This window comes from Accipiter gentilis, chromosome 29 (genome assembly GCF_929443795.1).
Source record: "Accipiter gentilis chromosome 29, bAccGen1.1, whole genome shotgun sequence".
NCBI lineage: Eukaryota > Metazoa > Chordata > Aves > Accipitriformes > Accipitridae > Astur > Astur gentilis.
The window spans coordinates 9236992-9253983 of NC_064908.1; the positions used below are offsets into that span (position 1 = coordinate 9236992).

At 41.5% G+C, this 16992-nt stretch overlaps 1 protein-coding gene across 12 annotated transcripts in view; it reads right to left on the reverse strand.

Annotated features, from left to right (window-relative positions):
• EXD3 (exonuclease 3'-5' domain containing 3) overlaps positions 1-16988 on the reverse strand; it is a 295908-nt gene extending 278920 nt beyond the window's left edge. For 4 of the 12 annotated variants that reach the window (XR_007509956.1, XM_049832285.1, XM_049832296.1 and 1 more), the window contains exons 1-2: positions 16789-16918; positions 9817-9885 (exon numbers count right to left, since the gene is read on the reverse strand). Coding sequence is in view for 4 of the 12 variants with exons in the window: in XM_049832285.1 (XP_049688242.1) it covers positions 9817-9885; positions 16789-16819 (100 nt within the window). In the remaining 8 variants the exon portion in view is untranslated. The other 8 variants (XM_049832292.1, XM_049832286.1, XM_049832289.1 and 5 more) reach the window with 7 other exon arrangements.
• Positions 16989-16992: the final 4 nt, after the last annotated feature.

A 16992-nucleotide genomic window follows, 5' to 3' on the forward strand; every position in this document is an offset into this window, starting at 1 on the left:
TTTCAATGACAAAGCGAACAGGTGGGTATAAGTTTTAGTGATAAAACAGCTACATTCAAGAAGAGCCAGGAAGTGTTGCTTGAATTATTATCTAATAAATTCTTGCAACAAGTATTTTAGTTTCTTCTGGACTTCTAAAGTTCTTCTGCTATTTGCCAACAAAAAGGGCTACTGATATGTATGATGGGAAAAAAGAACCAGCAAGTGTATTTTCTACTAGTCACTACAGATGAGAGACAAAACCTATACTAATTAAGTCAGCAACCCCAGGGGAAGGAGGGAAATCTTCTGATGTCTTTATTTTGGGGTTAACTTGTATATATTTGAAAAACTTACATGAACATGACAATGTACTTTGAAAATTTTCCATATTTATTATAATTTTAATGTGTCCAGGAACCTACACACTAAAATACATGAGAACGGACCTGATCATCAGCGCTTAAGTCTCTTAAAAGGGAAAAACCAAAGAAGAGTAATTTATCATACAGAGCTACATGATAGTCTAGAGGCGAAGAAAGTCAGTGAAATCACTAGAGAAAGGCTGCATCTACTGGACTGAATGACTTATTTAAATACCGAGAAAGAGAAGAGAAAATGTAGTTACAAACTGCTGTTGGATTTTGTTTCCTATCACCCCAAACCTGACACTTGATAACCTGCCACTCTTGAAAAGCAGATAGTTCAGCTTATTTCTCAATTTATCATTTTGAGTTTTCCCTGTTCATTCTACAGAAAACATGAAAGTTATTAATTTCTCTTCAAGAAAGGTAATTAGTATTTAGCTATTACTCATCATGTAAGTACAGAGTAACTGTTTGCATTACTTCTGTTATGTTGTCCTTAGCAAATACATAAACACTAAGAAAGATTAATCCACAGGACAGAAACAGTTCTGCTCATCTCAAGAAATTAAAAATAATCACTCTCTTTGGAAGTTCAGCATCAAATGCATCACTGACTGAAACATGTTCTTTAGAACCTCAAAGAAAAGCAACAAATGACAGGACCTTGCAAGCGGTTTATTTTCATTGCTCACTGAAAAATAACTATGACAGTTATTTAACCCTCACTCAACTCTTCCTGTTGGTGTTCATGTTGATGCTGATCATGTTTGACACCTCAAAATAGCATGTCAGTAAGAAAATAAGCTATAACTGAAAACTTCTCATTAAGTCCGATTTTGCTTTTCAAACACCCATTATGCTAATAATACTGCCTTTTACCAAAGTATAAAATGAGCAAGGTAAAGAAATGGCTGAAAAACTAGATGCTGGACATAATGTTACAACATTTTTAGGTCAAAGGTTAAATCCTCACAAAAAGAAAAACAAAGTTACTGGAGAGAAAACAAAAAGCATCAGCCCTAAAATTACACACACTGGTTAAACATGTCAGATGATTATACAGCAAATTATGAAATGGGATTTAGGCATCAGTAAGTATTCAAGTGCTATTGTTCATTCAGCTGAGCCATCCATTACCCTACCTCCGTTCCTAAAGCTGCTATGGTTATATAGACAAAGACCCCCCTTATAATACCTAGCATTTGAAACAGCACAGAAAAAGTGGAAGTGATTAATGTTGTTACACTATGTTTCACACCTATTTTAAATTGTCTTGAGTAACAATCACTACCTACTGCTCTAAATCACACCAAAGAAGCCGCAGAATCTGCCAGTTGGTTGTGCAGCATTGCCTCATCCCTAGAAGAAAAACTATGGGCCTTGCAGTTACAGTTTTTACAGGGTTTCAGAGTACAACACTCAGTAGTGAGAAAGAACAAAGAAAGGCTGGATCCCAGGCAAGCCAGACCCACCACTTTCTATGGCCTCTGTTACTCTAAGTAGTAACAGTAATCCCAGGGCAGACTTTCTGTCACATCTCTGGGATGTAGCTGCAGGTACAGCACCTGAACCACACCACACACTCAGCACAGACTTCTCCTGTTAAGAATTTCAGTTGTACGTTTAAAGTGTTTAGATTTTCATTTACCATTTAGAATAAAGCCTACCAGCAGAATAACAAATACCAAAGAAGGCAAACTAACATAAAAATAAAAGAACATACAAGACACCATGAGAACAGGTTTAAGGGGTGGGGGAGTGGGGGGTAAATGCTGACATCATCTTCCAGGGTAAATTGAGGGAATTCTCAATGCTCAGGACAATATGGCCCAAGGGAAATGGTAATGGGAGAGAAATAAATTCTTTCACCTCTGGGTTGAAATCCAAGTCAGGCTGGTAGTAGCCAAGAACCATTAGCTTAACATCTGCTAGCTGTTTGGTAACCCATGTGAAGCGAGTTATATTCCTTAGTGTCCACATCACAGTCCCACTAATTGGCACCATGTTGGCAATCTAAACAGAGAGGTCAGAGTCTGAACATACAGCAAGTATGAACTACAAGATTAGTCAACTTCAGTTTTGAGTACATATGTGTTAAATTATACATTTGGTATATGTAACTCCACCTAATTGCCCCACCATCCTGTTCTGCCCTAGAATAAAATCGTAAATCCAAGCAAGCCAACAAACTGTCAGCATTCCCCTGTCAAGTATACAGTTTCTGAATTAGTAAGACACATTAAGTCTATTACTATTCAAAGTAACTTAAGCAACTGCTTAAATTTTAAGCAAAATACTGTACAGCATAAAGTTAAGTATGAGCTAAAGTGTTCGGATAGTAGGTACCAATATCCATAAAAATAGTATCTTTTCCTTAATTTCAGTTTTTAACTACAAAACGCAACACTCACTCAAAAGGCAATAACAATATAGTCTTATAAATCCCAAATAACAAGGCTCTTTCCTCTTTGTCTTTCCTTCTTCTGCAGTTTCCCAACAAAGAGTGCAAAGGAACAAAGTTGACTGAAGAACAAGACCTATTAACTTTTAGAAAATTATCCTTTGTATTTCCCGATGGTAAAATATTGGTGTCCAAGGGAAAAAAAAAAAAAAAAAAAAAGAAGTTATCTCTTGATAAATAGCAATAAAAAAAATTGATTTTTCATATTATCTTAATGTGACAGCATAAAAAGCAGCCTTAACTATGAAGGAAGGAAACTCATGTTACAGTTTAGAAACTGTTCCTGATATTTACACATGACTTCAGTTTAAAGAACTGCTTGTGATGGGAACATGATGAAAGCTGTTGAGCATGAAGGGAGATATAAACGAAGCCAAAAGAAGGATCTTTGCCAGAACTCTACCAGAAAACAGAATCACAGAGTAAGTTAGTTTGGGAGGGACCTCTGGAGGTTTCCAATCCAATCGGCTGCTCAAAGGATGGCCAACTTCAAAGTTGGATGAGGTTGCACAAGGATATTTTAGATGAAAGTACAACATAGTACAATGCCCTGCAAAATCCACGTATAAAGAAATTGTTCTTGCAAGCCAAATACCCCTTTCATTTACCACTGCTCTGGAAAGATTCAAGTTCTAAGCTGTTTTGAGAAGTAATAATGGCTAGCTGCCATTAAGAACAGTGACAAACTGAAAAGGAAACAAATCTAAATATCCATTAGTACCAAGGTTTGGAGAACCTAACCTGGTAGAATGCAGACTTGAGGACAGGAGACTGTCTGAGAGAGCTTCGAAGGTATAATCCTCCCAAGATCCATGTTTTATCTTATCTTGGAAGGTATGTTCAAGCCCTCTTAAGAAAAACGCAGGCAGTGGCAAGAGGCCAGTCTGCAGGAAAACAAACAACCCCCAGTAAGTCTGCATTCCACAGCCATGTTCAAAGGGATGGATTTTTTTCTTCTTGTGCAAGAAACACTTGCAGAGTTAACATCCATAAATTTGATAGCATCTAAGTTGCCTTAAACATGAACAGTCTGCTTCTTTTAGCACAGGGTGCTAAGCATTGCCTGGCTTACCTGTCCTCTGACAAAGCCAGACCAGCTTAACTTCTACAAAAACACACTGCCAGTTCCTAGTGTCTGCACACATGCTGCCAAGGATTTTGTATTCTTTTTTCAAGAGCTTGGTGGACCAAGGGATCCTTCTGATACAGCAAGACCACTCCTTCCTCAGAGCTACAATATCACTGCCAGGCCTGCTATCTGCTTCAGGCAGCAAGGATAAAACCTTCTTTTTCCCATCACTGACTACAAAAACCTCTAAGGTGGATCTTTTCATATTCTCTTCTACAACTTTGAGAAGTAGAATAGGATCATGCCACAGTTCTTAAATGCCAGACAAATTCCTTCTGCTTGAAGACACATTACTATTAGCTTCTTTTAAAATCACACCGCTGCAAATAATTATATTGACACTTGAGGTGGGATCTGCTGTACTGACATCTGAAAGAGGGTTAAGGGAAACTGTGATGACTGCCAGGAGGCTAACACAAGCTGGAAGAAACCAGGCTAACACCAAAGACATAGCTATTGCAACTGTTCTGCCTTTGGCAGCATTCAGCCCACCGAGCTGCCAGTTCAGGATGGACTGAAGTAAATCTTCAGAACTAATTCCTGATGCTACAGGAGTTAGTTATGTGATACCATCCAAGTAAAGGTTATAATCAAGCAATGCACTGAACTGCTTTATTGAGCAGCTCTAACATGCACTTCTGAACCCTCATGTAGGTATCAAGTAAGCATTGATAATCAAATAAATGTTTTCTCACAAAACCAAGTATAGAAATAATACCAAACTCATGAGTTTCCTGAGAGTAATTCCTCTCCATTTGGAAAACAGGAGGGCTCCAAGAAAGAAATCCTTCTCTGCAGGGGAGGGAGGCAGGAAGGAAGGAAACGTGAATTACATACACCTCTGGATAAGTCCCCCTTTAAAAAAAGGAAGGAAATTAGTGTTAACTAAAAAGAGCATGTTTAGCATCACTGCACAAGCTGGGGAAAAAACCCCTAGGAAATCCTGGCTAAAGATAATGCTGCCTCCTCCTGTCTCTGTTGGGCTTTCCACAGTCATTGTGACAGGGAGAGGTTAAAGGTCCTTTTTCACTCTTTCATTTGCAGCACCACTTTGAAGTTATCTACAAATCAGAGTCACTATCTGATGATCACCTCTCCCCTACGTCATCCTACACTTTTTTGTAATACGGCTGTTAAAAAACATGTGTTTTCACTTTTTTTTTTTTATTAAAAAAGGATAACTCATAACTGAGCAGAGACAAAGGCTCTGTTGATACAACTACATGTGGATTAAATCTGAAAGGAGAAAGAAAGCTGTTTTATTAAACTGACAATCCTGCACAGAGGGCTTATATCTAAATTGGTGTAATAAATCAATAGGAAAGATTTCTCTTTGGCTGAAACAACCATTTGTTTAGGCATGGAACAAGAGGATTTTAAAATTGCTCTGGACACTACACAAAAGGGTTTCTTCAGTTTTGTTCTTTTTTACTTTCTCTTGTATTTTAAGTATATCCCTAAAGTTTTGCATTTGCTTTACTTAAAAATATTTACTTCTTGGCTCTTAAACCTATGACAAGTCAGCCAGCCAGCACCTCTGGGTTCTTAGCTAAGCTGCTTCTACTGAAAAGAAGAAAAAAAAAAAAAAAAGAAAAGAAAAGAAGAAAAAAAAGAAAAAAGAAGGAAAAGTTGCTTGCTTCATTTACTTTATTACATAGGCAGAAGACTGGCCTAAATTTATGCCTTCCCCCATTATGTTCCTCTCCTGTATTTTTATAAACACACATTCTACTTCTTCCCTTAAATACTATTAGCAGTGGCTTTTTCACTCTTACTTAAGCAGGAAACACTCCCCAGTTGTTGCTACCTACCCATATCAGACAGCAATTTGTCCCACAACGTCTTCTGAGACCAACACAATAACCTGCCATATCAGAATGTCATTCTGGAAGGAGGCTAACGGCAGGGAGGTGCTCAAGAAACTGCAGTCACAATGCCATCCTCAAAATATTGCCCAGAAATATGCATTTGGTCTCCAGATCCCAAGATGACAAGCTGCTGCTGATGCACAGTGAAAAATAAGGAGGACTTGGCAGAACATTTTAAGTACAACACTGATTGTAACTATAGATGGGACCAAGAACTGTAGCCGTCTTTTTAAATAAAAATCAGATGGTACCCAGAACTGATTTCAGAGCTAAAGCAAAGATGACACTAGCATCCACTAAGTATATTTAATATATCATGCCATGAAGATGGCATTGGCTAATCCATGCAAACATGTCACCACACAACTCCAGCTAGTCTTCAAAGAATGACAAAGACCAAAACATAAATCATCATAAAAATAAACTTTCAGTTCCACAGAAATGTTGTGTGAGAAAATATTTGTAAGAGATGCTACTCAACACTGGAAGAAAGTGTTTCATATGAGCATCTTGGAGCTCCTCTTCAGTACGTTCTGTAGATGTCACTGGCTCCTAGATTACTGTTATTTTTTAGAACTCCCGAACTATATGTGTAGTAAAACACATGAGGGCACCTACATATGGGATGGAGTATAACACTGACAGGGTGAAGATTTTGGCTAAAGCCTCTGTCATTCAAAATGTCATTTCTAATATCATTTACAGAAATCACAAGAGCTGAGGCTTTTCAAAACCATTAAAAATACAACCCCCAGCCCCACAGATGAAAATGCTTTAGGCATAGGTAACTATTTTTTTCTACCAGGGAAGCCCTTATTTATTTCATTTCACCTTAAATTCCATTTGCCAGTCAGGCAAATAAAAGTTTCCTCAGAAACTACAGCTGATGCAGTCAACTCAGATGTCATCCCCAATACCTTGACCGTCCAGCCTGCCTTGCCTGCTGCCCTACTCCCAACTCACTGAAACAATCCAGGAGGCCACACAATGGCCACGGGATCAGGTCTGGGCTCCTTGCTCTCCCCGACCCACTGCCTTTGCCCCAGAGAAGCTGCTATTGCCACTCTCCCATGAGAGGTGGTGGGAAACAAGTTATTGTGCCTGCATGTAGCCCAACAGCTGTTTTGCACAGCTGCCTCGCCAAGACCTTACTGTAAGAGCTGCTCACCTTGTTCCAATCAACTGCCTTATAGTCTGCAGGAGTCTCTCCACAGTGCTGCTTTTCATACATCTGCAGCCACACGGTACCATGTCTCAGCTCAGCTTCTGCTGCCTCTTCACATACCCTCTTGCTGGGACAGACATGAAGGACTCCTGACAAGGAACATTTCAGCTTTCCTTCCTTACTCTAGGCAATCACTCTTTGCCAAAAAGTTAACAAGGAGCCTTACTAGTGGGACAGAAAGGGAAGGTGCAAGAGGAGATTAAAAACTAGGAGAGGAAAAAGTACTTGTCAGGCCATCTTTTTCTTATTATTCTGCTTTAATTTTGGCGAAGTGAAGTCTCATGGCCGTTAGAGTTCATAGAAGCACTACATAGTTCTTTAGTATACCAAGCAAAGTACTACCTTCTGGCTGTAGCACAGAATCTGCTTTGATAAACTCTCAGGTTGTCAATGTCTGCCATCTTCAACCCACAGACAATAAAGCTGTCACCTCTGAGTAAAGCTAAACCCCTGGTAAGAAAGATGTGCCAGTCCCAGCTGGAAGGAATACTTCCCAGTAAGGAGAGAGGTCAGTCAGCCAGACGACTGGTTTCTGTTCCTAGCTGTTACTGCCCTATTCTGTGACCTTACTCAAATCACATTCCCACGCAATGCCTCTTCTCTCATCTTTGAGAGGCACACGAGCACCACCAATGAGTGGCTACGTAGAACCCAGCTACTAGCACTAATGCTAACACAGAAGCGGGAATTTAGAGGCTAAGTAATATATTAAAGCTGAGGTTTATGCTATGTAGGCATGGTTCCAGCAGAGGAAACATGCACTTCAGTTTTGCCAAGCCTATCCAGTGTGGGTATGATTCAGTGCTAATTGCTGAGAAAAATGTTTCAAGTTACACTAGTTTGGTATGCTTTTTTAAAAGAAAAACAAGGTATGCTTTGGACAAAGTTAAGTTTATGTTTATGTTTACAGACAATCTGACTCCTGCATATAAAGAATACTTCTCCTTGGACAAAAAACTAAAAACATCATTAAAAGTCAAAAGTAATGCAAGTGATTTGGCTCTATAATCTTGCCATAATAGAAAAAGCACCAAAGCAGCTGAGCAATAATCATGGTCTTAAATGTGACTTCTCTGACTCCTGCTTTGTTCAATATTTTATTTTTATTTTTAAAAAATTCTAACACACTTCAGATTTCAAAGCACATTTATATACATTGATTAATTCTCCCAAAGTAAAAATCATTATCCTCTTTATTACAGAAGGAAAGTGAAACAAGACATGATAAGGCACAAAAGGAACTGATGTTCATGTAAGGGTTGCAATTAAAACCCAAGAATTTCTGAAGCAACTTACTGTTTCTAAAGGATTTTTTTTTTTAAAGATGATAGCAACAATACAAAAAAAGTTCCAAAATGGATATACATTAGGATCAAGGCAGCTTATGGGGTAAAGGCCAGGAGAAAAGCAAGTATTTTACATTAATTAATCCACATTTGGAAAACTACATTGAATTATCTAAGAGATTTTTGCTATGTTCCATATATAGCACAAGCATTAAATCAGCCCACAATGTAGTCAATGGTACCTTGCATCATAAGATAGCAAAGTATATAGGGTAATCCATCCCCAGCTTCACACTTTCTACTCTGGGGCAGCAAATTACATTTGCATCAGGACTTTTCTCTGAAGAGTATGTGGTGAATACTGTCTGACAGCCATCTCACCATGTGTTATTCAAGAGTGCCCTCTAACGAAGCTGCAGCTACATTTCAGAACACATAAAAGCGAGACTAGAAAAACCCCAAATGAGACTTTGCAGAAATTTCTCATTAAACATCAAGCTTTGTTTCCATTTGAACAAAAGGGGAAAACAGATGATAGATACCAACTGGTGACTGCTCCTGCACAGACATTTTATATTTCCTTGTATTATTCAAACCCTCGTTGGTAAATATGTCAGTAGGCAGCAGTACTAAAAGAAGATAGATGGGAAAGCATACAGTTCTCCCATTCTGAGAGAAGAAAGGATACTGAAACAGATGGGGTCCCAGGGCAGTTAACCCAGTAGAACTTTTTAAGATAAACTGAGTTCTACACAATCTACTTCATCTGTAAGGAACTGCTGAGTAACTTTTCAACATAGGACGCTGTTAAACCAATCTTTAAAAAAATGAGTACCATGAATGAAGTTCACGAATCAAAATGGAATCCTCATAAATATATTCACTAATACACCGCTATACCATAAAATATTGATTTGAAAGGATGTCTTCATCTAAGAGTGGTCACACAAACTACAGTGATGAAACAGTATTTGTTATAAGTTTGTACAACTGGTACTTGGTTTACTGTCAAGTGTCCTTCCACCTACCTATGTAAACTAATAAAACACCCTACAAACAGATGATGTTTGTATTACTTTCAGAAACAAACTCCACACAAAAAAGCTGATACTGATATTCAGATCAGAAATTAATTTTAATAACCTTGACATCAAATTGTCAGAATAGGGCTGTTCCTCTTAAAGACCTACCTATCAATACGCAATGAGGGCACAGCTGCTCAGTCTGGGATCAGAACAGTCATAGCAGCCTATGCAACTGTTGCCCTCATCCTCCCACCCTGTCCTGCACCAAGGCACTCCTTTCACTTGTCCCCCACACACCCAAGCTTTGAGCATTAAGGTGAAAGAGATCAACAACGTAATCAAAATTGAAAATTGAACAGAGACTAGAAAGGGGCAGGAATTCCTTGAGCTGCACTGCCCCCATCCTGCCCAATGTGGAGTTTGCCCCCATACTGTCAAATGCCTTTAAACAGGTCCAGAGACACAGCAAACTCACCCCTGAAGGAAGACGGTGAAGGTGTTATCTGCCGAGTGATGTCTGGGGAATTCCACTGCCACCACAAAGCTGCAAGGAAGCAAACAGGCTTGTTAACACACAGAGCTTTTTGTGCACTTACTAACACACCTAAGCTCCTCTGAAGCAATCCTAATTTAAGTTAAGTGCTACCTTGGAAAGACAGAGATTGGCAGAGATATGTTTTCTTGAACCGGAGCCTTACGTACCTGCCAACAATTTTACTTCTTGCTAAACATCTTTACTGTAATGTTAAGATCATGTGGCTAAAAGTCACAAAAGACTAACAAGAACACCATAACGATGTTATAAAACATTCAGAGAACCCTGGTCCTAATATACGCAGCTTACCCACTTTAACAAACACAACAACATCAGGAAACCTCCACTCCCATCCATCCAAATGACCCAGTGGCAACCACTGCTTACAAAACAAAAAATGAACAATAACACTTTCAACTACGTGGCTAATAAAAACCTGCTTCGCACAGTGTGAAACAGCAGCTATTTATCCTGTAAAGCAAAATTGCAATCCCCTTCTCAAAAAAGCCAAACCCATTTCTCTTTAGTTTGTAACAGTGGGAGATTTTAGTCCCCAAGGAATATTTTCCAAAAATTTACAGGCAATTGTATAACCTTAGAGAACCCACATGGAGCAGTTTTATACAGCATGTGTTTCCCAAGCAGTGCAAAGTTCCTCCTGTGCTCCCTCGCACATTTTCAAACATTCCTCACAGCACTGCTATGTTCCAGCCAACTTTTTTCCTGACATAAAAGCTTATTCCTTGAGGAGGTTCAGGCAGGGTTTGACATTAAAAAGATCAGCAGTGGATAGAGTCCTGGATGTTTTGAAAAAGAGACTTTTCTTTCAGGAACATGTAACCCAAACAAGGCTCAATGAATTTGTATGAAACTCAAAAATTATTATAAAGTGCCTTTGAACCATATAGCAGAAAGTTTCAGCACAGAATGAAAAATGCAGAAAAATGCAAGAGCAAAAAAACCTCTGAAATTAGTAACTGAACTGCACAGTTATGTGTATGGCTATAAGGGTAATCCTTTGTATTGTAAAGTATTCTGCTTTTTAAAGGCAAGATAAGCAACAGCCAAGAATAAATTGCATTGTGTGGGTGTAGCTAGCCATAAAATGAGAAGAAACAGCATTATTTTAATCAGAAAAGAACGGTCTAAAATGACTGCAGCCACACATTTAGACTTAACATGAAGTATGACCATATTCTTGGCAGACCAGGAGATGTAATAAAGAGGAATTTATTTAAATGCATGAAATACATGTAGAGCTAGAGGCTCTTCTGCTCTAGCTTAGTAATGTATAACAAGAATGCTAATCTTATCAACATGCACTTAGTAAAATGCAGAGGAGTCAGATCTCACCTATATTGACACAAAAAAAATATCTGCAGCTATGCTTTCACCAACAGACTCAGTAACAGTTAATACTGAAGCACTGAGCAGAGAACCTGACTTCTGTACTATGACAGAAAAAAGAGGCTTTGACACCATTTTTTATTTCAGCAGCTACCATCACTAGTAGTGGCAGGTAAGGCCTGTAGGACCAGCAGCTCCCAGCTCTCTATCAGAATGCCACCACTAACCATGCCTCATATATTAGTCTCAAAATTGGTTCTAGTGCTATTGCTGTTCAAATGTTTATACAACATAAATAAGAACTTTCTTTCCTTTGCTTAATTCTTCTATTATTATATCTACTTTTTCTTCATTAGCAATTTCCTTCTTCGAGATCCACCATGTTGCAACTTTAAGCACAGGGAACACACAACTTTGTGCCAGTGGGATACATCGATCAGAGAAGGAACAGGACTCTCATGTTTTATAGGTGATCAGACAGAAGTTGAAGGATTTTTAGCTGCTTCTGGTCTGTTCAGATTCCAAAACACCTAATCTTTCTTTTGCTTCATCGACCCACCTATTTCTTGCAGAAGACACTGAAAAGAAGATTATTCCATAAGAATCAGTAACACATGATTATTTTTTTTTCTTCTATAGAAATGTCTTTGACAATAGCGATTGCCTCAACCCTCAAACAGGTCTATTTCTACTTAGAACCAACACCAAGGATGCCCAGACCATCATCCCAAGCAAGTGGCAAAACTGAGACAAAATAAGTTGTTAATTACATGAGCAGGGTTTTCTTGCTTGATTTTTATCTGCGGACCATAAAGCATTATTTGCCCCAATCATTCTGCAGGTAGTTAGCACAGCTGGGAAAGGACATACTGAGCTCCAACAGCTGGACAAGACTCTCACCTTCTAGGCCCAAGTTACTGCCATTTAGTCACATTGCAACACCAAACCTTCACGAGGATTCACAAAAGAAACAAGACACTTATCCTCTGGGAAAACAGCTTTCCAGACTTCTCTTCTGACAGAAATCTAACTGGAGTTTCTCTTCAGTCCTCCCTTATCTCACTCATACACGCTCCCCTCTTTCATTTTTCCTGCAAGAATTTTTCAGACTTTTATCACTGACATCTACCATAATACGCTGTATCAGTTTATTACACATTAATTCAATTAAAAGATGAAAATGTGAAACAGCAAGATGTTCAGCACTTAGCGTATCTCCTATTTCTGCTAATGTAATCCTCTCACACACTACTCAGCTCCTCTATGGCCTTTCCTCCAATGCATGTGATTACAGAGGGGAGCTGCTTGAGGAGGCAGCATAGCATCAAGCACCCTCAGAGTGCTACAAAAAAAAAAAAAAAAAATTATTTTAAAGGCACTGGCATATTACACAAACTCAGTAATTAGCTTTTCAATCAAATTATTAAAACTTGGTTCAGGAGAAAAACGCTCTTAATTCCAATAAAATGTCTCTGTCAAATTGTTTCTTTAGTTAGTCCAGAGGCAGCCTGTGCCCCCTCATCCCCTCTCCTGTCAGGCTACATCACTTCACGCATCAGCAAGTTATTTAATGCAAGTTTGGGTAAAATTATTTATTCAAAGGAGCAACTGCTTTTGTTGTCAGAGTATAAATGCATAGACCTGCTCCTCTTACCAGCTGTGAACAGACGGATCTACCTCTGCATTAAGATCCAAGCTATAATGTCATAGAGCTTCCTTACAGAGTTGAACAGAGAACTATCAACACTGAGTGTGTTTACAGGGAGCACTCACTTCTGCCTCTCACCTCTGTCCAAGCTGCCTTTGGAGAAGAACAGAAATTACACTTGTTTCAGCTTTGCCAATTCCTGTTTGCCATAGCTTACATTAAGGACCAACTTTGTGTAACTAGAAAAGGAACAATTTGAAGTGTTGCAGTTTAGTCCTTCTGAACTTCTGCACATGCTCTGTGCACTGCACCTTTGCCTGATGCAGTTTCATACAAGCAGCATGTTCAACTCCCCCAACAAAGACTGCTGAGAAAAGTTTGCTGCAATTGCTAAACTGTAAGCACCACCACAACTTTGCGCAGGTGAGCATTATGCTTTCTAATAGCCAGCAGTATTGCCTTAAAAACTCCAAAGAGAGGTTTTATGATGGATCATTTAGATTCCAGAATATGCATTTTGCTGGTTCTACTCCACATGCTAAAATTTGATTATTCCTGCTCTATTGCTTGCACATACAGTGGAAAAAAAACACGGAACCATAAGTCAATGGCTACTAGTGATGCTTGTGCCAAAAAGCTGACACACAGCCATGGGCAGGTGCCTGTTTCCATATAAAACCAGGGAGGCAGCAAGCCCTCAGAGCACAGCCAAATGCACAGTGCTACATAAGAGGCAGAGTTTCACTATTCACAGAAGCACAGGGAGGTTTGTTCATTTATTTATTTATAAAAGTCATAATTTCAGAGTGAGTCTACAGATCCTCTAGTTGACCCTATCATCCAAATACCCTTTTATAATAAAACCTACTACATTGAAAGCACTCTCGTCCTACTGAAACAATACATTGAGACAAACGGATCCCAAAATCCCTTTACAAGAACCTGATGAGATAATAGCAGTGCCAGCAGAAAGTCCCAGCATGAAAACTATGCTCTTGCTGAGGGTGAAAAACTCGTATGATGCCTTAATAGTCAGACTTGGCTGAAAATCCCTTCCTGACCTTAAATTCAGATCAGACTGCAAACATATGGGGAAGGCAGGGAGGGGATTCTTGAACTAGTATAGCACACCCGTTTGCTCAACTCAGTGTCTGTTCTTTGTGGCCAATCTCTGACGATTTAAAGAACAGTGGGGGGAAGAAACACACTACCTTAATCTAACTTTCCTCTGTAAGAACAGCATCCAGAATTCCCCCTTGAAGCAGAGGTTCATCCAGAAGCATAAGATTGCTTAAACCCACCTTAATCTAGAACTACACCCCTTTAAGCAACATAAAAAAAAATAAAAAATTAAAAGCAATCCTGCTCTTTCTGCAGCCAAGTAGCCTGAGAAGTAGAGTCCCACAAGGTGACTCACTGATGACCTCACCAATTTTCCCCAAACCACATAGGCATCCTTGCACCAGCAAGTTGCCCAAGATTTCAGGTTTAAGCCCATCTTCAAAACTGTTATCGTTTCAGCTTAAGAGCTCCAAATAATGGCAAGCCTTTAACCTCTCCCATAAACTATTCCTATAATTAACGTCCAACACTGCTAGGAAATTGTGTCATATTTAAAAGAATTTGTGTAGCTTTGACTTTCAGTTACCGGATCTCACTATGCCTTTGTTGGAAAGACTGAAAATACTCAGCTATGAGATAACTTTCCCATAGGCATGGATTTCCACAGAGGGGCTGAGTCAATTCTTAACCCTCTTCTCTTGGATGTGCCTGAATAAACAGAGTTCATTAAGTCCATTACAGGGCTTGTTTTCCAGAACCAGAACATTTTTGTGGCCTCCTCTGAACTCTCCAGTGTTTTCATATCTTACTTGAGAGCTACCGTAACTGGAGACTATGTTCTAGCAGCCCATTCTAACACCACCACGTGCACACACATGATCACTCCAACTTGCTTCTCTTTAGAAAAAGAAAAAACAAAAACCCAACAATCAAATCAACACTTCCCACAACAGTGAAGTTCAAATTGTGTCACTGATGCAACTAAATCCTGCAAGTCACTCTCTGCCACCTCTGTGTTTGTGCCAGGAAGCTATCGTGGTTTCTAGACTTTACACAGTCTTTTTCATTATAAGACGATCCTTCTCCCACTTGGAACCATCTAACCAGGAAGGTCAGACCAGGCTACAGCAATGACATCTTGTCACTGATCATCTTGCCTATCTGTCAACAGTAAGCTTTTAACAGCAAAGGTTATGAACCTCCTTTTGCATAATTTAAGTCAGTATTAGTATTTGAACAAAGAACTGGTAAATGTAGGAGATGACTGGAAATAGCCCACTCATTTATGTCTTCCCATTAACAACTGAGGTGCAGGATTTGTTCCTAAGGTCATTCTTAAATTTTACCTTGCTGCCTTACACCACCACCTCTGTTTAACTAAATTGTCAGGTGACACTAGAGTCAAATTCCTCACAGAATTTCAAGTATGTGATACTAACTATATCATCAGTTGACTTAATCAGATCTCAAAGTCCCCTCTCAAGAAGGAACACGCTGGGGGAGGGGATCTCTTTTTCAGGCATATGCTGTTTAGCCTTTCGTCTTTACATTCATTGTATTTGTAGCATCTTAATTGTTTACAAAGTTTTACCTGCTCATTTTATTTTATTCCTGCTATTGACATCAGGTTAGCAAACTTGCTTTTTTTGTTTGTTTGTTTTCCAAAAACACACTTACTCTTTCCACAAGTGTGGACAGTATTTGCGGTACTTCCCATCCCACTAACTTTTTCTTCCCCATTTTCCAGAACATTTAAAATCGGTGACAGAGAGCTCAACCGATTTGTTTAAAGCTAAGCTGTTTGAAAACGCAGCACTTCTACTGTTGCCTGTGACAGGACCGCCTTCCCTCCACAACTTGTAATTAACTCCCCCCAATTAACCGTAAACCACGCAATTACGTAGGGGGGCTACGCGAAGCCTGTAAAGCGTGCCATTATTTGCAGTTACGAACTTGCACTCGCTGCCCTTCTCCCCCGGCCCCGGGCCCGCCGCCCCGCGCCCCCGCCGGCTGCCCCGCTCCGCGGGCGGCCCCTCGGCACCGGGGCGGCAGGCGGCCCGGCGCCGGCCGGCTCCCGCCGCGCCTCAGGCGGGGTCCCCTCGGCCCGGGGGCCACCGGGAGGAGAAGGGGGGGCGGGCAGCGGCACCCCCGGCCGAGGCCCGAGGGGGCCGTCTCAAACGCCCGCAGCCTCCCCCCTCAGCGCCCCGGCGGCCGCAAGCAGCGGCAAGTGCGCACCCCGCCGCCACCCGGCTCCGCCGGGAAGGCCCCACCCGGGGAGACCGAGAGACGCTTCGTGGCTTTATTTCGGCTGCGAAGTGCGTACACCCGGAGCGGTCCCGCCCGCCCCGCCCGCCGCTCCTCTCGGGCTCCTGAAGCTCAAAGTCCGCTGCGCTGAGCCGGGCTCCCCCGCGCGGCGCGGCCGGGCCGCGCTTCTCCCGTCCCCCCCACCCACCCCCCATCCTGGGGCTGCGCGGGAAACCGGGTCCAGCGGCGGCTCCGGGCCTCCGCCGAGCCGCAGACCGGCCCGGAGCCGCCCCAGAGCGGCCGCCGGCTCCTGCCACTCACCTGGCACCGACCCGGAAGCGGCGACGGGAACTCCGGAGCCCGTCGTTCAAAATATTCCCCGTGGCGCCCGCTCGCTCCGCTCCGTGCCCGGAACCTCCCGTGCCCAGACCCGCGCCCTATCGGCCCTCTTTTTCCAGGGCACCGGAGCTCAGCCGCCTGCAGGGGGCAGTGTCGCCCGTGGCAACACTGCGAGCCCCGAGGGGCGGGGCGGCGCCTCAGCGACCGGGGCGGAGCCGGCACACGAGCGGTTTACCGTATTTACCAGAGCGCGGCGCCGTCCGGACGCCTACCGTACTTGACGTAGATAACGCGCGTTGCCATATGGCGGCGAGACTAACGATCTCAATTGCAAAAGCCCCAGACCAGCATCACGGGCTGTGCCAGCCCTGGCCGCGCCCTGCTCTGCCAGGGGCTTTCTTCCGGCGGCTTTTCAGTTGCCCTTCACTGCATCCCCTCAGCGGGATGGCCTCGGACCTCGCCTCTCTCCCCGAGAC